We start from the raw sequence: 20766 nt of genomic DNA, 5'->3' as shown, positions 1-20766 counted from the left end.
CAGAAGAGAATTAAGCTCAGTTTAGAAAAGAATTAAGTTGCAAGAGAGAATATATTAGTGTCACATCGAGAGACAAGCTGATTTTAATAAAAAACAATTGTAGAATGAAGAAAAAGGAACACAGCCAGAACAGGATCTTAACCCACAGCTTGCTGTTCCACAAGTACGTTTTGTTGCCATAAGGCTATGTGGAGAATAGCTGACTCTATTTTTTGGTATAACTGAACAAGTCCATCTAGTCCCTTAAAATGAATGTGAATGTGGAAAATGACAAAAAGAAAACTGATATTGCACAAGGGCTAGAAAGCTTGAATCTGAATGTGTACTCATGTGTGCTCTCTGACAAAGCTGCAAGAAACTCAGACAATGTAAATAACATATGGTTTGTTTTTCCAGCAAAAGGAAAGAAGGAAGACAAGGGGGTTTAATAAGTTTGGCAAGTTGTCCCTTCTAAACCATTATACGCTAAAAGGGGACATTTTGTATATCATTCCAGTTCTACAGATGCACCAAGAGCCAAATCCTGCTCTTACTGAAGTCAGTGGGAGTTTTGCCATTGACTTCACTGAGACTAAGATTTGGCCTCAAAAGAATTAATTCTAACAATTGGAGTTGTCAGGGCAGTAACAGATTTCTCATGCAAGTTTTGTCCTGTGTGGATAACAAAAGGCTCGTATTTTAGCTTGGCTAGAGATGCTGTTGTGATTCTGAATGCCTGGGGTGTGGATGTGTGAGTGCGCCTGTAGGGAGAAGCCTTTGCAGAGTTTATGTATATTTTGAAGGGCAGGAACAGTATTTTAGGTTGGTACGGCGGCGGGCGCGGCGGGGCCCAGAGCCTGATGGAGGGCTCTGACCTCTCCTGTGCTATAAACAGTTGTTCATAATGGCATTACAGAGCTCATAAACAGTGTTCTGTTCCTATGATAGATACAGTAAACGGATAACATGTTGTTCTCATGTGGAAACATATGCTTTACATAATTTAGTAATGCAGTACTTTGCATAGGCTTTTGGAATATAAAAACAGGAAGGCGCATTATTCCACACTACTTCACCAAGCATTTCTGTATTTGACAGGAAAACACAGTTTGTAGCAACAGAGCCAGCTATTCTGCTTTTTCTTTAGAGTAGCATCTTTTTTTAAAGTTGTGTTAAAGTGTCCATGGAGAACAAATCAGTACTGTCTCTTGTGTACAACCTTCTATCCTTTGGTTTATTCTTATCCATAAGTAAGTTAAACAGAGCTCCATTCAAAATCATCTTTGTCAACCAAAAGTATATGAAAATGATGGAAAGCAAAAGACTTTCTTAAAACATTTTAACTTTCTAGCATAGATCTGTATTACATGAAGTGTTATTTTTTCTTATGCAAAGACAATTGTCCTCTTCTATTTGATTTTGGTTTTAAAAAAGTGTGTTACTTCAGTGTTTCTACCACAATAGAAAGTGAAAAGTGTAAAGGAAAAAACACAAAATCCCAGTGAAAATTATGTGAAGTTTGGAATAATGCAGTTGAGTGTGAATGAATGATAGGAGGCCATTGCAAGTTGTGTGTGGAGGAAAACCAGCAGCATTTTCCCCATTTTGTATGAGACACCAAAGTAAACCTGCTTACTTTGTTTAAAGGGAATCATAATCTAAGTTTGATTTATTTTCTCCATCTTGGTAGGTAAAACCACTGTGAGAGGCAAGGCCAAGGGGATAGTCTCATGTTAATACACTCTTTGTTTTCTTCCAGGAGAGTACACAACTGCTACAAATGTCGTCAGTGCAGCTTCACAGCTGTTGACACTCAGTCACTACTAGAGCACTTCAACACTGTGCACTGTCAAGAGATGGACGTCACTACAGCCAATGGGGAGGACAGTCATGGTGTTTCGTCTATCAAGGAGGAGCCAAAAATTGACCTCAAGGTCTACAGTCTGATTAATCCAGACCCCAAAATGGGGGAGCCCATATCTGACAGCATAGTGAAGAGGGAAAAAATAGAAGATAAAGAAGTGCTCAAAGAGAAAGGTTGGACTGACAGTCCTAGCGATGATCTTCGCAATGTGACCTGGAGAGGAACAGACGTTTTGAGAGGGAGCCCATCATACACACAAACCAGTCTAGGCTTATTGACCCCAGTGTCCGTTGGCCAAGAGCAGCCAAAGCCTTTAAGGGATAGTCCAAACGTAGAAGCTGCCCATCTTGCACGACCCATTTACGGCTTGGCGGTGGAGAGCAAGGGCTTCATGCAGGGCGTGCCAGCCGGAGCGTCGGAAAAAGCTGGGCAGCTTACCCAGCCCTTCTCTGGATCCGGGGACAGCAAGACAAAGGATGAATCCCAGTCCTTATTGCGGGTAGGAAGCTCTCTTTCTTTTCTTCTTGATTTTAATGATTATGTATGTTCTGTTTAATTAGGCATGCAATTGATTTTTTCAGTTCCAGAGTTGGTTGGGTTTTTTTTTTCATGCATAGAGGAAAAAAAAAAAAATCAAGGAAAGGACTGAAATATTCAAACATGTAGAGCTAAACTGGCAAATAAATGTTCCAAGGTGTTTGCATAAAACAGTGTATATATTGATGCAGTATTAGTACTTCTGCTTTTGCTATTTAGCTCTGATTGAATTATGTTTAATCATTCCTGTTAACTGTGCAGGTTGATGATGCATGTGAAGAAGGAAGGTTTAGAACCCCAGAAGGCTGCACATCTGTTACACTAAAACAACTAACCTCTTAAATTTTGTGGTGGTGTGACAGTTCACACTTAAGCAAGATTTCACATTATTAAATATCTAAGAATATGAAACCTGAGTTAAATACTGATAAAAAGTAACCTCTTTTTTTTTGTAAAGTAACACAATTATTTACCAATTTTGACACTTGTCTGGTTGCCTTGGAAGCAAAAGAAGAAGAAAAAATGAGAAAAGGAAGGAACTTGGGTGATAAAGAAAATATTTGTCACACCAAATAATTCCTATTCTGTCTTTTTTTAAAACAAAAGGACCTATGCATAAGGAACTTACTTCCCCTTCCACCAAGGTATGCTTTTCCCACTGTAGAGAAATCTGAGGTTAGAAAAGCTCCAAAATTTTGAGGAGCTGAATAGGGAGACAAATAAGTGCCTTTCTCCTGGAGAATTTTCTCTGTGTGTTTTCAGGGGCTACTCCCTATCTGAACTTCTAGAAACTTGCTACAGGCATGGTCAGTCTGCCTACAAGCCTCACTAGAATGGAAGTGATTATCATCTGTTTTTCTTTGCTGTCTTTTATAAGAATATTTATGACCATAACATTCATTACTGTAAGACTGAACTACATGTGAGAAGAATACAAAAGGCAAGGTAAATGTTTTATTCCATGGTCTGCTAAGATTATACACAGGTATATACATAGACCTATATATAGGTCTCTGTATACATATGTACGTCTTACAAGCTCTTTTTGAATTAAGTCAGTGGTCTTAAAAATATTGCAGTTATTCCAATTCTAAAATAATGTGTATGTCATTTACAGCCTGCATGCAATTCAGGGGACCACAGTCTTTTGTAACTTCCAGGTCATGAATAGTTATTGTTGTCCTATTTCAAGTCTATGAGAAGCAGTTATGGTACAACAGGTTCCCTTTTACAAACCTGGATCTGTGCTCACTGTGAATGGCAGGATTTTATTTCTCTCCTCCATTTGGAAATAGGTATAAAAATATATACATATATCCAACTAGCAGTGGAATTTATGCTGTGTATATGATGCTAGTTACATCCAACTTCAATTCTGGTAGTGGTTCTTAGCAGTGCACAGACATATTGTCCATTTATATTATGGATTATCAGAATACAGATTTTATTTTTGACTACTAAAGAATGAAAAAGAACAACTAAACAAAAATCTGAAGAGGGATGTGGTAGTATGCAGATTCAGCTCTATGAAGGTCTAAATTCGGTTGGAGCCTATCAGTTATAACCATTGGTGAATACAGGGCACTTTTTAAGCCTTTGTACAAAATACATATATATTTTCAAACCAGTACTTTTATCATTTTGGAAATACTTTGATCACTTTTGGATATTGAGAAATATGAAGTATCTGAAATTTCAGTGGTTTTCTGGAGGAGGGGTGAGGGGGGTGAAGGTCTTATTTTTGTTTATTAATAGTGTATACACATTAGTTCCTTGCATTTTAAAATATATACAACCCAACTTTTGTAAGATTTGTAAAAGGATTTATTAGTGGATTAGGTCTATGCTGAGTGGTAAAACCTACTCTTCAAAGAGAAATTCTTTTCTGTACACCTCTAGCTGCCTGCTTTTTGAACTCTCTTGTGCCAGGGACTTGTTTGTCTGGGTACTTCTTCAGTTATAATATTTTCATTTTTACTTTGCTTCTTTGAAAATTAGGCAAGTGGCCTTTGTCAGTTTGAAATACTTAAAAAAGATGGAGGGGGAAAGAGGTTACCTTTATCTGGTGAACAGTCATTAATCATATATATTTCATCACTATTGATGGATAGAGGAAAACAGAATTCAAACTTCTTAAAGGTAAGGGGTGATCTGAAGGACAGGAGATGTAGGAGTGTGTTTCCGTAGGTGATATTAATTCCCTATTCCCTGGATCTGTAAAAAAGATAGAATCATAGAATCATAGAATAGTTAGGGTTGGAAAGGACCTTAAGATCATCTAGTTCCAACCCCCCTGCCATGGGCAGGGACACCTCACACTAAACCATGCCACCCAAGGCCTCGTCCAGCCTGGCCTTGACCACCACCAAGGATGGAGCACTCACAACCTCCCTGGGCAACCCATTCCAGTGCCTCACCACCCTAACAGTAAAGAATTTCTTCCTTATATCCAATCTAAACTTCCCCTGTTTAAGTTTTAACCTGTTACTCCTTGTCTTGTCACTACAATCCCTGACGAATAGTCCATCCCCAGCATCCTTGTAGGCCCCTTTCAGATACTGGAAGGCTGCTGTGAGGTCTCCACGCAGCCTTCTCTTCTCCAGGCTGAACAGCCCCAACTTTCTCAGCCTATCTTCATACGGGAGGTGCTCCAGTCCCCTTATCATCCTCGTGGCCCTCCTCTGGACTTGTTCCAACAGTTCCATGTCCTTTTTATGTTGAGGACACCAGAACTGCACACAATACTCCAAGTGAGGTCTCCCGAGAGCAGAGTAGAGGGGCAGGATCACCTCCTTCGCCCTGCTGGTCACGTTCCTTTTGATGCAGCCCAGGATACAGTTGGCTTTCTGGGCTGCGAGGTCACGCTGCCGGCTCATTTTCATTTTCTCATCGATCAACACCCCCAGATTGTAGAAACCTAACTCTTATTTTGTTCTTGATTTAGTTTTTGGTAGACAGTTATGAGATGCAGTACTGAAGCCAGTAAATAAGACAAAGTGATGGTCAGCTTGACCTGTGGGAGCTTAGTGTTGGTATTTTCTGGCATACCATATATGTTATACGTATGCCTGAAGCTCACTTGGCCCAGACAGAATTAGGAATGATTCAGAAAAGAACTTCCATTCTGAAAAAAGCTCATTTTTGTAATCTTCAGAAATTAAAAAAAGTACTCCGTATTGTTAAGCAATGTCTCATGATTTTGGTGAAATTTATTTTCTAATGTGAATAGCTAGTAGAATTATCTAATGTTGTGCTAAAAGTTGGTCCTTTCTAAAAGCCAAGCATTAAATCAATGCATACTTCTGGTATCATATAATGAATGCTCATGCAAAATACTGTATCCCAGGATGACTAGTGACTAGGAAACAAAATGTGTAAGAAAAATCACTGTGGATACCTACATTTTTTTTCCCCCAAAGATTGACACAGAGGAAACCAAAAATTTCGAATTACTCAGAGAATAAACATTGAGGAATGGACTGAAAAAAATCTAAGACATCCCTTTGGTTGTACTGCCTATTTAGTATTTATAAAGTGGTTCTGCTTATTACAAATGATTTGTAATGATTTGACAGTAGCAGTAATGCCATGTGCTTTTCATTTTTCAGTTCTCCCATGATGGGGGGAAGGGAAAGGGCAGATCATATTTTCACATTTTTTCATATAGATAGAGGTTAATACAGCAAGTGGCTTTTCTGTATACTGAGTTTATAAGTGATTAGCATTTTAATAAAATATCAAAGATGATATAGATCAACTAGGGAAGGGGTGAATATCTGCAGTTGCCCACAGAAATACCTAATGCCTACAGGGTAACTGTAAACTTTTGGAAATTGCTTGGAGTGTTTTTGTGTAAATGGTTTATATGCTGCTTTCTTGCATTCCTTCCATGTATGATGGACATGTTCCCTCCCAGACTCTGTGTTACAGTAGATTATTTGTGGGAGTCATTAGGGTAGGATTTCTTTGGTTTTTAGCAGCTAAAAGACCAAATTGCTTGTGACTTTCCGGGAGCTGGGGATGGTGCAGTGGCAATAGCTTGAACTCTGCATGTGTGCAAGAATGCATATGCAGTGGATGCACCTTTTTCCCTGAGAGTGCTTCCAAGCTGTGTGTATGTAATCGAATCTTTCTCAGGGGCTTGGTACACTTTTTTGAGTAGCTTTAATTTATTTTTCTTATTAAAATGTTTCCAGCAGCTGTACTTCCAGCGTATTGGTATGTTTTGCAAATGGGAATTACAAAAAATGTACCTCAGCGTGGTACAATGTAGACATTATTTCTGCTCTTCCTTAGAGTAGCTGATTTTATAGTTTAAAGATTTGTTGATACTGGAAGGTCTATTGAGATGCAAAAATGTTCCTTTTTTTTTGGGTAGCACATTGGCAGCCAGCAGACTCCAGGTCAGGCAGATTGTTTAATGCTTTGACAACTCGGATCTTGGACAGCAGGAACTTTTTGCTAAACTGCTTTCAAATGAAGTGTCCTGTTTTGGTATGTGTGGCCACTGCAGAACAAAGTTTTCCACAAAATTAGGAATTGCAGTGTGAGCCTTCAGACCTATACACAGTCCTAGTTAGCCCACCTAAAGGTATTGGTTAGCACCACTCCCTCACATTGTGGTTTAGCTGATGCAGATGCAGAATAGCATAGACTGGTGTGCCTACAGTGCCTCATAGACCTGAGGAAACAGGAAGATGCGTGTGTATTAATAGTAATTCATGATTATGGGGGTATTTCTGTAATGTCAGAGGGAGAGAGATTGTCAAATTATTGCAGAGATACTGGTGATTTTTATCAAAGGCAGACTCCATGCTGTAGCGTTAAATATCTAACTGAAGTTATGTTAGCCTTTGCGGTGGCCTTTTTGTATGGGGCAAGGGATAAAATCAGCTCTTCGCTTAAATCAAGCTTATTTTGCTATTTTGCACCATAATGATCAGACTGTTTCCACACTACAGGAAATCACAGCATTTCAAGAAAGTTTCCATTTTCTTTAAGAAGAGAAGAAAAAAAAGTCTGTGATATTTCCCGTTCTGATATTTCATATACTTTTCTGTCTAGAGCTGGTTGTTTAGCTTTAAATTTGGGGAGACAGGAGAATGCAAAGCAGGGAGAAGGCAAATAGCTTTTTCTGCTTTCCTGTGTGGCAAATTGACAGAGCTAATTTTAAAATAACCGATTGGTACATATGTAGTAAATTTACATATAATTGTTTTAATATCAGTGTAGTAAATATCAGACACAACTAGTAATGAAACATTATTTCTCCTGTTATAAAGTACTGACTCCTGTTATCCACCAAGTTAGATGCCAGATAGCTGTAATACAGTGGAAATGCTGAACTGGCCTTTGTGATTTCCAAAAAGCTTCTTTAAACATTCAGTTCTTGGCCAGAAGGCGTCCTTGGAGGTAAAACCTCCCCCTCTGATGTTGCTAGAAGTATTGCTGCTGCCTTTAGCAGGAGCACCAGGAGCAGCACTTGGAAGGATCAAGCATACAGAGCAGGATCTTGGTTTAAATGTTGTTTTTCGGCATTCACTACAGAGTAATGGGTGGAAGCTTCTGTGTGCTTTGGCATCGTGTTCCACTTCCAACCACCTTTTCATAGCAACATCTTAATGCTATATCTATAGAATCAAATTTAATGCATATAATCGTATCATACATCTTACATGTAAGTTGGTGGAGGTCTTGGATGCTGCATCTCATCCCTCAGCCACTTTGGGAAAAAAAAACACAGCCCGTTAAACAAGAAACATCTGAAATAGTTTCTCTGTAGCTGCATCTCATTTTTTTCCCATTTCCTCTGACTCTGTTAGAGATCTTTCAGGAAGTATTTATAGTCAAAGCCATTCATTGCCATACGGGTCCTCTAATTAGCTGAGGGAAACTCAGCAGGCACTGTGTCTTACTAATGTGCAGAGCTCTGTCAGGTCAGAGAGCTGCCAAAGTCTCATTTTTCTTTAGAAGCACCTGTTTCCACAAGTCTCTGCCTGAGGAGGCAGAGGGCTGCTTTTTTTCTCTTTTAAATATAACTGCATCCTGGAAAACGCCAGAATCCTGTGACAAGGAAAATGAGAAAATAGAGTTAGGGCTTGAAGAGAAATGGTTTTGAAACGTCACGTTTCCTGCGCAGAACCGAGGCGGGTGAAATCCCGGTTCTGGTGAAGGGCTCATGAAGAAGCTAAAATAACTTTCTGAAGTTTTCAAGTAGTTTAGAAACAAACATGTACTTGGCTGCTTTTAGTAACTACTGGAACCAAACCCACAAGAAATTGAATGTTTTGCATTACTCATCCTGACAGAGTGATCAGATAGGACTAGAAAGTAACTTTTAGAAAAATGTTAACCTGCCCCAATTAAACGCATGTTTCTGGTTTTTGTGTGGGGTGTGTCTGTCATGTGGAGAGACAGCCCCGCCTCGTGCATGTTTACCCACCCGTCAGCACATAGTTTTTATTTATTTCTTGGCTTTTTTTTTTTCTTTCTCCCTTTTACGAAATGTGGTTTAGAAGAGAATTAAGTGATAAAATCATTATTTGGGTGGGGCGAGGTAATAATGCGAAAGGGCATCAGCTACGTCAAAATCCTTGATGAAGAGGTGAATCAGTATGTGGAACAAAGGGCTGGGGAGATCAGCATGAGCCCCCAGGCCGCTGTGTAAGCAGCAGGGTTTATTGAAGTTGCTATGATCAATAACAATGATTCAAGCAGGGAGAACTGAGATAATTTTTGATTTAAAACAAGCTGCTTCATTTGGATAGGAGAGATGGTAATGAAGATGAGAACAAAGGAGTGCTTTTTTGTATTGAACTGAGTGCCCAAAACAGATCGACAATCTGTGTCAGATGCAGTTAACTTGATTTTATATTGCTCTTCTTAGTTTGGATAGGAGAGCCTCTCTTACTCTCTCTGGTTTGGTATTTGGTGTTCTGATGTTGGTGACACTGTTGTCACCTGGATGCTGCGTGCCTGCGCCAGGGCTTGGCTTTGCTGGGCGAGCATCACCTGAGTGCTTGAGTCAGCCGCTCCTGCCATTGCTGCCATGAGAATTGGTGGTTATTGAACTTGGCATGAGGGTGGAAGCTGCAGCTCTCCCTGTAGCCAACACCACCCCAGGCTGGGAGAGGTGTTGAGCACAGAAGGGCCCCAGCACTGTCCCCAGCCTGGACAGGAGACCTTGGTGATGGACACAGCAAGCCGGAGCCTCCCTCTCCCTCTGGTGAGGTTTGGAGGTCTGCCTCCTGCCTCAGCCCTTCTGCACTACCGAGACGCTCTTGTTGACACTAACAGCCCAGTTCTGCAGCCCTTATTCATACCCCCTTGCTCCAAACTGGACATGTAGAGTGAGGGAATATTACCAATCTTGATAAGCAGCTTTTTATTTTTTTATTTTTATTATTTAATGCTATCTTCAAGTACATTCCAGAATTTTTATTTTATTATTTTAAATCGTGCTCACAAGGGATGCAGCTCAGTTAAAGCAGTGTCAAGGTATGGAGCACAGCTGTGGGCACTGCAAGGCACACAGTGCAGGAGCAGCTCCCTCCAGTCTAAACAATTCTGAGAACTGTCAATGGGAAGCCTTGTTTAAACTGGGATGTAAGTAAATGCAGCTTCTGGCATGATGACTAATTTCAGTAATTAGTTGAGCTTTCCCAAAGTTTCAAAAGCTATGTGCAAGTGTAACCATTATATGCCCTTTTATTGTTCTGTTTTGCTAGTAGTACATAACATTAGATTATATCCCTGAAGTGAAATGGAAGCTTCAATTCCACTTAGAAACTAAGGCTAATCTTTGGATAATCTATTTTGGCTAATCTAAGTGGATCTAGTGGGGAAACACACATTCATGTCTGAGGGCAGAACTTGCTGCTAACTTGTAGATTTTCAATGGAAAATCAAATTTCATAGATGAATGCAGGCAAGGATTGTAAATAATTCTATTTTTGCCTGAAGTACTAGAGTGCCGAACAGTGAAAACCTATGTGAAGATACCTCTAGCATCTGGAAGTGCAGAGTTGCTTTCTGTGTTGAATTTCAGACAACCTTCTACATGTATTTGGTAATTAAAAGACACAATATATACACTATTTTAAATGAGGGATATTATGATAGACAGCAAATAAATGTTTAATTTATTGGACTAAGAAGGGAACACTGTAATTGATTTGAAGGAATCCAGATGCTGTTCACATCTGAACAAATTCAAAATGGTAAAGATTTAAAAATAGATTTATGAATAAACAGTGCACACACATGTTCTGTGATTTTTCCATGGAGGTATCTAGGGGTTAATACACACAACTAAAAATGATATCTATGGAAAATAGTTGTTATATGAACAGATGTGTGCTGAAACAGAAATATATATATATATGTGAGACATGCAAAAGGTTTTCTGGAATGTCTTCTGTTACCTTAGCACTGCTTGGAATATGCATGTGGCCACCTTGGAAGTAGTCTTAATTTTAAGATCTCTAATGTAGCACAATTGATTTAGTGAACAATTTCCTGCCTAATATAATTCATTTACTTCTTGTACCAAGTTCTGGTTTTAAAATGAAGCTTTATAATGGCTAAATATAATGGTTCTGTTGATGTTTTTCTAATCATTTTTGTAAGTATCATTATGTATATTTTAGAAAATCTTGCAATCTTTGTTGTAGTGATTTAATAATATACATATGTAATATAAATCCGTAAATACATGTCTTCCATTTTGTGTGTTACATTATTTAGAGTTCAGATAGGATTTAGTTTGTACATAAAGATGGGAGGAGGAATAAGGATGTTTCCTCTTTTCCTCTGTGCACAGTATTAGATTTCTGAAATAAATGGTATGGTGGCAGCCCAGGCTATGCAGCACTTTGCAGACAGCTTGCAAAGGGACTTTGAAATCTTTTCTGAATTTGTGTATCCCTGTGCTGCCTCAGATTTGCAAATCTCAGGTTGGTGAGTCATATTTTCCCTAGTTAGATGGCTAATTTCCGATGATTTCCTGACTGCTTTAGGCCTTAGTCTCACAGTTCTATCTGTAAAATGGGAATAAGGGCAGTTTCTCAACTTGAAAGGGAGGAGCAAGGAGAGCTGCATTAAATTCTGTATTGTGCAACATTATCGTCGTAACAGGAAGAGCTGGTTCCATACGCATCCTGAATCAATATTCCTGGTTAACTTCTCTGGGCATGATGATGTAACTTCTTGCAAGAGGACCAGTGAAAACAGAAAAACTTAAGAAAAATATTATAATCTTAATTTTAACTTTCTTAACTTTGTTAAAATTTCTATTCTTCCCTTCAGCCTGGCAAACAAGGCAAACAAAACAAAAACCAGGGAAAGCAGGAGTTTTGGAGCGAGGCATTTGCATTTCTTCTTTGACCTCATTTTGGTTTATGTGCCTCTGATGTGTGTAGTGGCAAACTACACATTTTCACTTATGGGAAGAAGTCTTTTAACGATGGCTTACAGTGCAGTCTTTAATCATGTGGGTTGCCTCCAGCACTTGCTTAGAGTAAAACTCCACCCTCTCCATTTTCAGATGGGTTGTACTGTTGGCTGTTTCTGCTTGCAAGACTGTCTGTGATTTGGAAATTGTGTTTAAATTAAAAAAAAAAAGTGAGGAAAAAGAGAAATAATTAGAACATTTGTTAAGGAATTTGTTATGAATGGGAACGAGGAGAAATGCAAACGAGCTTGAATGAGTTTTAATTCACGTGTTATTCTGGGAGCCTACAATTTCTGGTGAGAAAATGGCATATTTCAGGTCTATTTCCTCCAATTTTTGGCATGGAGCAATGCATGTTTTGTTCAGTCAGATGTTCAAATGGGAATTTTGGATGCTTAGAAATAATTTTAGTAGGTGGGGGGCAAATTTATTATGATGCTACAAATAGAGTTTGATCACAGCTGCTTCACTGCAATTATAAAATTGGCTGTGAATCACTTAAACGATATTTACTGGATGCAAAAAAAAAAAAAAAGTCATCTATACAAACCTCTGTCTTGTTTCCCTTAATGTTCTCAGTGTCGTCGTTGATATACCCAGTATTTTGAATTTGACTTGATTGTGTTGACAGAGTGTTTTCATGCTGCTCTCCTCCCCATGCCCCAACAGTGATAGTGTGCTCAAATGACTCTCCCATTCTTTCCTGAAGAAGTTGTATCTTTTTGTGTTAGGGTGAATTTCTGAGCTTGTTCTGAAATTACAGTAAATCACACACAGACCTCTTCAGACTTAACTAAAAAAATGTTAGAAACTTTGCTGGAAGTTGGGCACTTCAAAGCTCTTGCTGCTCCAGTCTGTACATGACTAAAAGGCTATAAGGCAGACACTGCAAGGTGAAAGCTTTCAAATCAAAGCAAGTCTTAATATCCCGCTATTATCCCCTTTATAAGACACATGGAGAATAATATCTTTACATATTTATGATTTTATTTCTGATAGTAACTGCTTTAATGTTCACGGGGTTATGTTTTTGAATTAGAAGAGAAAATACTAAGTTATATTCCATATTTTGTTTGACATTTCGTGGCAGCTCCTCTCCCAACCCGAAGTGGATATATTCCAGATCTGTTTAAAAGTTTGCATTGTGCAGAATAAGCTTAGTCAGCCTCTTTCTTGAGAAAAGCATTCTCTTCACAATTCAGTTAATGGACTCAGCTATGGTGATCATTTTGGCATTCCTCCCTGCAGCTGATAAAGAAGCCAAACATCTGTAAAGTTCTCCACTGACAGTAGCACAATATACCTGTTAGTCTATTACTGAAATTCATTTATATTTGACTGAGGTATGGTAGAAACTTAAATATTTCCTTTTAAATTCTCATTAAATTTCCTTTTAAATTCTCATAAACCCTACCTTATGCAATGTTTTGAGGGGTGGGGAGAGCTAGTGGAAAACGTGATTAAAATCTTGTAGGCTTCAAGGCTTTTAAACATCTTGGCACCTGCATATGTTTGTGTGCATACATGTGTTTTACTGGTTTGTTTACTAATTTCAAATTAGTTTTAAAAATTAAATAAAATTAAAAAAAAAAATCTGTTTTTAAATTAAGAATGAAGAGGCTTTTCAACTGAACACAGAATTTTTGTAGTTATCTAGCCAAATGGTTTGTGGAACTAATGTTAATAATTTTTAAAGCAAAGTTGTATGTTACAACTTTACTGATTTTTCCATTACAGAAAATTATGTTCTGCTTAGCAGAAGTTTTAAATCTGTGTGGATTAAAAATAGATCTTTTAATGCCTTTAAGACTGTAAAGTTAATAATCACTTAATCGATTTGCCTTCACCTTCTAATAGCCAACTAAACAGTTGAAGGGTAGAGGTCTTTGCCATGGTCATCCGTAACAACTGTCAGAGCAGGTTTGATGTAGGGACTTGTAAAAAAATTAAGAGGATAGTTGATGTCTGTTAAATTTGGAGCCTCAGTTTCTTGGTATAGTGTTCAACTAAGTGGCTTCTTGTGTGATACTCAGTTTGACTCAAACCAACTGCATATATCTCAGAAGAGGAATTTCATTTGGCTTCAGTGCCCCGAGTTTGCGTTGGGGTACACCGCTGGACTGAACTTTTTCTGAAATGTATCATCTCAGTGAGAGAACAGACAGCCTGGGGTGAAGCTTTAATCATTGCTAAAGCTATTTGAAGCTCTCTCAGTGATAGCCTCCTTAAGAAGTGAAGCATAAGCTATTTTGCACACCAGTCCCCCAGGTACATCGCTTTTGTAAGGAAAGGATGTTTTGAAAGTCACTGAATTGAGAAATATTTTATCTGTGCTGGTTTTCTAGGTCCTTGGCAAAAAAGTTAAATTTTGTAGCTTCTAGGGTTATAAAAGGACCTCCATCTGGCTGTCCGCAGTGAAGGGCTTCCACCATCTGCAGGACTGGGGGGTGTGCCTGATGCTGTGCCTGGCTGTGGATGCTTCTCAACCCCTGATATCTGCTGGTTTTATAAGTATAGATCTGCTTCTGTCTTTGCTTGGCCAGGTTGCAAGGAAGCTTCACTGTAACCTCTCTTTTCTTGCCTTCTTTAGCTTGGTTTGGCTCTCTCCCCCATCAATCTTCTGCAGAACTCACAGTTTTCTATAGTAAAACTCATTGAGATGCTCCAAATTTGGAGCTTTTTTTTTGAAAGAAAAAGTACCAAACCATTCATTCTGTTATAAGAACTGTCTGTGCTCTCTGAGCCACCTTTTCTAAAATATGCATTGTCTGCTTCACTAACGGAGGCTTCCTGATGGGGAGAGATTAAGCACAATTGTCTACATCTTCTCAACATCTGCACTTTGCCATGGTTGGAGCCTGGGTGCTGGTCTGCATGGGCTTTGCTCTGACAAGTTCTCTCTTGAATGCCTAGTAGCATGAACATAAATGGCCCTAGTGATCTGATACCCTTCCTACCAAAAATATTCTCATGGCCTTACTTGCTTTCATCAGCCTCACTTGGTAGACCTCAGCTAGTGGAAGGAGACATGTTGGAGCACAGCAGCAGAACAGAATGGATGAAACTACAAATTGTTAAGTCTGTTAAACACAGATTATGTCCTTGGGTACAAATTCCATTAGCGACTGAATGAGCCTGGATGGGTAATAGCTTGTGGAAGTATTTGTTATGACAAAACCAACTTTTCATTAATAGACAAAGTTATCCTGTTTTCTTCTGTAGTCTGGCCAACATCAAAATGTTTCAGACTAATTTCAGACTAATTTCAGACTTGTAGAACACTGTCTATCAGATACAGACATATGGATTGAACTAGTAATTTGCTTGCCATCTGCTGATAAAGAAAGCAAGGCGTCTAAGTAGAAAATGAAGGAAATTTTCTTCCCTCCACTGGAATGTCATATGGTGCCTTTAGTTGTTGACATTTCTATTGATTCTTATGTAAAGTGTTACATCGCAGTGACCTGCATCTGCTTTCAATCTGATAATTATGATTTTTTTTTTTGTTTACAAAATATCCATAATCATTTGAGCCTATAAATAATGTAGCTAGAAAATTACTCTCTTGAAATCTGAAATAAATAGATATCCATAGTTCTTATTGTGTGGAACAGGAAGCAGCATGGTCCTTCACTCGGAAAAGAAAAAAACCTGAAACGTTACTAACAAGGGTTAATTAAAATTTTATTTTCTTTTTGTAAAAATTTCCCCTTTCCTCCTGAAAGATAAAACAATACAATTCCAAACATAAAACCAAACAAATAAACTGCCAAAACTTTTCTGCTTAGGGGAAAATGGATACTTGAGCTTTCAGGTTTTTTCCCTTTAAGAGTCTTCTCTCACCAGCCCGAATGGTTGATGCAGGTCCAGAGTTTGCCCCCAAATCTTTGCCAAACCTTAGCTATGCTGGCAATAGCTTTTTTGTCCAGGCATGATTGACCTGAAGGGGCACCATCATAGTGTTGGGAACAATTCCTCTGCCACGGTGCGTTGCTCAGCTGCTTGCCTTCGGGAAGCTGCAGGGCATAAGGGTTGAAGATTTGCTTCCTGAAACTGTATAGGCTTCTTATTTCAGCATATAGGCCCTGGTTATCTGTGAAAATAATAATAATCAATCCATAATGAAAGTTTAAGTGTTTCTTTTAGTCAGTTTCTTTTAGTTAATGCTTCTTATATGTTTGTCCTTTCATGAAGAGTGTCTCTATTTAAAAGTGATATAGCAAGAACAAAATGCAGTAACTTCTCAACAGGCTTACTGCTTTCATAGGTAATAAATTACATTCTCAATTAGTTCTCAAATACACGAAACTTTGGTTAAATAATAGTAATAAATACTAATTTCAGCCCTAGGGTTTTTTTATATTGACAAATATTTTGCTTTTCATTGATTTCAGTGATTCATTTTGAACAGATAAAAATATTAACGAGCTGTGCTCTTAAACATGAATTACGTCTTCATAAAAATTGTGACTAAACTGTTGATTTTCTTTTAAATAATGCAAACTGATTTTTTGTTTGCTGCAATTGGACTATTTACTTGCTAGTGTAGGGTGTAAAGAATGTACGGAAGGATTTTATATGTGCTTGAAGTTAAAGCAACATGGAAAATTACTACTTGTCCAATATACTGTTTTCTCTTTTGTATCTTTGTTTTTCTGAAAATTGATGTTCCTTGTTTGGAGACCTGCAGAGTCTGTAAACAATGCAGGTACCTATTAACACATGCAGCCTTCTCTTTTCTGAGTGTTGTTATGTAAGGTTTAATTTGAAAAATGCTAAACAGTTACATAAATAACACGTTTTCCACAACGTACAGGTAATTGCCATTTTACATTTAGAATCTATAGTATTCAGAAAGCTACTGCAATGGTAGCAGTATTTTAATGGACATTTGTTGCAGATGTACACAGCATTCTGTTGAAGTATGTTTACTGCAGCAACAGCCAAATTACTGCTAAGAAAATACTGCTTCACAATAACCAGGAGGGTATCACATACTTAGACTGACTTTGCCTACCACAAACTGGTAAACTTGCTGTTGTGATGGGCATATTCACCTCAGGGTATTAAATGGTTCTTCACAGGTTAATGTTTGTAAGTCCATTATGTAGCTTGGTAAATTGCCTCAGAAGGAGATGAGGGGATGAATGATACGGTAGGAGGAGCTAGACCCCTTCTCCCTTCTCTTAGGCTGTATGATCTGGGACAAATGCAAATTTCTGTTGTGTTTCTACTGATGCATACTTTTATTATATAGTAGCTTTCAAGGTACATTGAGATTTATGAATATTAGCAAATTGGTTTGGGAACATGGATATGAGGCAGTTCAGAAGCAGAAAAGTTTATAAAAAGTACCTAAAATATTGTATGCCTAGTATTCGTTTATCCATTGCCTATCAGTCAGAGCTGTTCTTTTGCAGATAGAATTGCCTTACTGTGATACTATCACAATTCTGACATGAACAAATGATTTCAAAACCATTCATGTCAGGTCGAGAGATGAGAACAGCAGATAGACACAAGAACTAGGACTGCATAAACAATATATTCCTATTGCTGGACTAACGCAGGTCCATAGAAGTGGCAACAGTTGTTCTCACTGCTCCAATATTGCCAGAGTGGTATTCCCCTTTCCCCAGCACGAGAGAATTGACTGCAACTGTTTATTTTCAACACATGGTTGACATCTTTCTCTGTCTGTCTGTAGATCAGCTGTGCCTTGTTAGGGACTTTACTCATGAGCCCTGAGAATCTTGCTCAACCTTTCATCTCCCTGCCATGTAACTGTGGTTTGTTGGAAATAACTGAGAAAAAATGTAAACTTACTGAAATGACTAAGAAGTCTATAGTCAGTGTCAAAGGAGAGAGGGGATGAACTGAATCAAGGGTGTATGTAAGAGATTAGTCTGTGCCTTCTCAGATATATTTATAATCTCTCTCTAGATGGAAAAAGAAAAACTTAACAGTTGTATTTGCCTTTTGTGAAATGTGAGAAAGGGTATTTCAGCCTGACCAATTCCTCTTGGTCTTGAGGTTTCTCTTTGTACTGTGCAGGGGCATGAGAGTGTGGTATTCTCAGCTCTATATAATCCCAGAATATACCCATACGTTATATAAAAAAACCCCACCTTGGTTATATATATAGCATACGCTATATTTGTATGAGTGAATTTACGTAGTTAGTTAAGAGGCTATGGAGACACTGATGCAACTAACAGAAGCATAGCAACAACAGAAAGGAAATTTGAGAGGTTTGTGCTTTCTCCATGATAGCCTTACCTTTGATCATCCTGTGCAGCATTGTTTAAATGAATCCTGGAGAGAAAATACTGTTTATTTTTTAAGATTTTAGAATATGAAGAAGTCACACCTCTCAGGTGAAGTTGCTGTGATCCTTCTGTAGATGTAAAAGCCATTTTTACATGGAGAAAAATGCTACTGGTTCTCTGGGCTACTTGCAGGCTATAGAGTGCCATTGATGTATCCAGGTGGTCTTTAGAACTTATATCCACCCACTCCATACAAGTTATTCCAATGTCTCAACAGACATAACATGTATCATGTTTTTTGAATAATGCCTATCAGTGCCTCCACTGAATTGCTCTTGTGCTGCTGCTATTGCTTTGTACTTCTATTAAACCAAGAAGGCTCCATCCAGAGATCAGCCAAGTTTTCAAAGAACTGATAGCGTCCAGGAGAGAATTATCAAAAAAGGATGGATTTTCCTCAGGATTTTTTTAAATGGAACTGTACTTATTATCTTGCTATTGTCAAAAGCACTTCAGCTGGTTTCTAGTCCTATCATGGTTGTAAAATGAGAGTTGTTTTCAATAGCTGGCAGTGCACTGTCAAACATTTTTGCCTACCATTTCTTCTTTCTGTTGAAGTAATGGGCAAAAATGATAAATATGCTTTATAAATCTGTATAGTCAAAATGATAAATGCAAACTTATTGAAGAACAGCATCTATTTTGCCACTTGATACCATTTCTTTTTAGTAGAGACTTTTAGATATGAACATTTGCTGGAAACATTAAATGATATCTCCAAAGGGAAAGTTAAAATGCCTGCCTTCTGTCCTCTGCTGGGATTTTCTGGAGAACTCTACCATGGCCAGCATAGCTATGTCAATCTCTTGTTAGTATGTGCAGAATGTCAACCTGCCTCACATCCTTTTCTAGGAGGAACTCTTGAAAGATTGGAGTTACCCTCCCTTAATAACACTGGAAGCACAAATGGCTGAAATATGCTGACAGTTGTGCCAGTTGAAAGCTGTACAAAAAAGAATGAATGTTTTTTGTTGAAATATTAATTATTAGACTGTATAAGACCAATGTTTGATTGTTTGATTTGATTTTGTAGATAGCAAGGAAAATGGATGACCTTTGTATTATTTTTCTGTGTGAAATCTGTCTTTTTTTTTACCAACAGTGTCATCATTTGATAACTTGAAGGGCTATGTGGCATTATGACCACAAAAGGGGTAGATAGAACACATTAAGAGAGTTTATGAAATTGTTGGGGGAAAGAGTATAATGATAGCAGCAGGAAAAAAAAAAAACAAAACATGTAACAGCTTCAGAACAGATGGAGTCCTCTAAGGAAGCTGACTGAACATGGCCTGGGAACTATAAATTGCATTTAGAAGATGGGGCTTTCATTGCAGATAGCAGGTTCTCTGTTAGGAGGTGAAAGCCAGTACACGACTATAAGCATGTAGAGAACTGCAGTGAATATGCCTAACATCTTGTGTTTGACGTACATAGAAATTTAGGCTGGAATATGGATTCAAAAGGCTAATGTACAAGTTCAGAACATGAAATCTGCTGTAGTGTTTGAAATCCAGCAACTTGCTTTCAGGCATAGAAAATTTTAACTAAGTATAAAGGCACAATAAATTTGTAGCCCTAAAACTGAAACAAGGCATTAACTTTAACTGTCATTTTCAATCACTCTGACATTGAAATATGACAGAAAAGCTCTTTCTTTCTTCCCATGTTCCAAGCTGGTGTCATTCCAGGGTCACCAGGTCAAAAAGCAGTGGTTTCTCTCTTGGCCTGTTACCCCATATTATTTTATTACCCCATTTGACCTGGACCTGATTTCAGTGGAATGAATACGAATTTTAGTTTTGACTGGCAGTCCTATTCTAGGAAATGATACCTAGATCTTAGGGAAAAAAAAAAATTCTCTCTGAAGTTACCTCATCCCATGGACTTTCAGGGCGGGACTTTTCTCATCTAATCACTGTGCAGATGTCTGAGCCTCAGTTATCTGCCTAAGATTCTTGGAGCCAATGCAAATTTAAACATCACAGTTCTGAAGTACAAAAAGTGAGTTGCCTCATCTGAAAAAGTATTTCTGTATAGTCTGTCCTGGGTTCAGCAGTAGCAGCCATATTTCTCCTTATTGGTAGCTGGTGCAGTGCTGTGTTTTTGACTTTTGGCCTGGGAACAGTGCTGATAACACTGATGTTTTTAATTCTTGCTAAGTAATGTTTACTCCCACCAAGGACTTTCTCAGTCTCATGCCCTGCCAGGGAGGAGGGGAAGCTGGGAGGAAGCAGAGACAGGACACCTGATCCAAACTAGCCAAAGAGGTATACCATACCACAACACGTCATACCCACTATATAAACTGGGAGCAGTTACCCGGAAGGGCTAGATCACTGCTCAAATCGGGCTGGGTATCGGTGGTGAGCAGTTGTATTCTCTTCCCTTGTTATTTCCCTTATCATTATTATTATTGGTGGTAGCAGTAGTGGTTTGTGTTATACCTTAGTTACTGGACTGTTCTTATCTCAACCCGTGGGAGTTACATTCTTTCGATTCTCCCCCCCATCCCTCCGGGAGCGGGAGGAGGAAAAAAAGCAGGGGAGTGAGCAAGTGGCTGCATGGTTCTGAGTTACCAGCTGGGCTTAAAACACGACATAGTT

At 38.5% G+C, this 20766-nt stretch overlaps 1 protein-coding gene across 2 annotated transcripts in view; it reads left to right on the top strand.

Annotated features, from left to right (window-relative positions):
• TRPS1 (transcriptional repressor GATA binding 1) overlaps positions 1-20766 on the top strand; it is a gene marked incomplete at its 5' end in the record, with an annotated part of 174658 nt that overhangs the window by 22180 nt on the left and 131712 nt on the right. For both annotated transcript variants that reach the window (XM_080610524.1, XM_080610523.1), the window contains one exon: positions 1739-2342. In XM_080610524.1, coding sequence (XP_080466650.1) covers positions 1739-2342 — 604 coding nt within the window. The remainder of the gene's footprint in view (positions 1-1738; positions 2343-20766) is intronic.

Source organism: Psittacula echo, assembly GCF_963264785.1.
Source record: "Psittacula echo genome assembly, chromosome: 2".
Classification (NCBI taxonomy): Eukaryota; Metazoa; Chordata; class Aves; order Psittaciformes; family Psittacidae; genus Psittacula; species Psittacula echo.
This window is presented reverse-complemented; position numbering and strand designations above follow the sequence as displayed.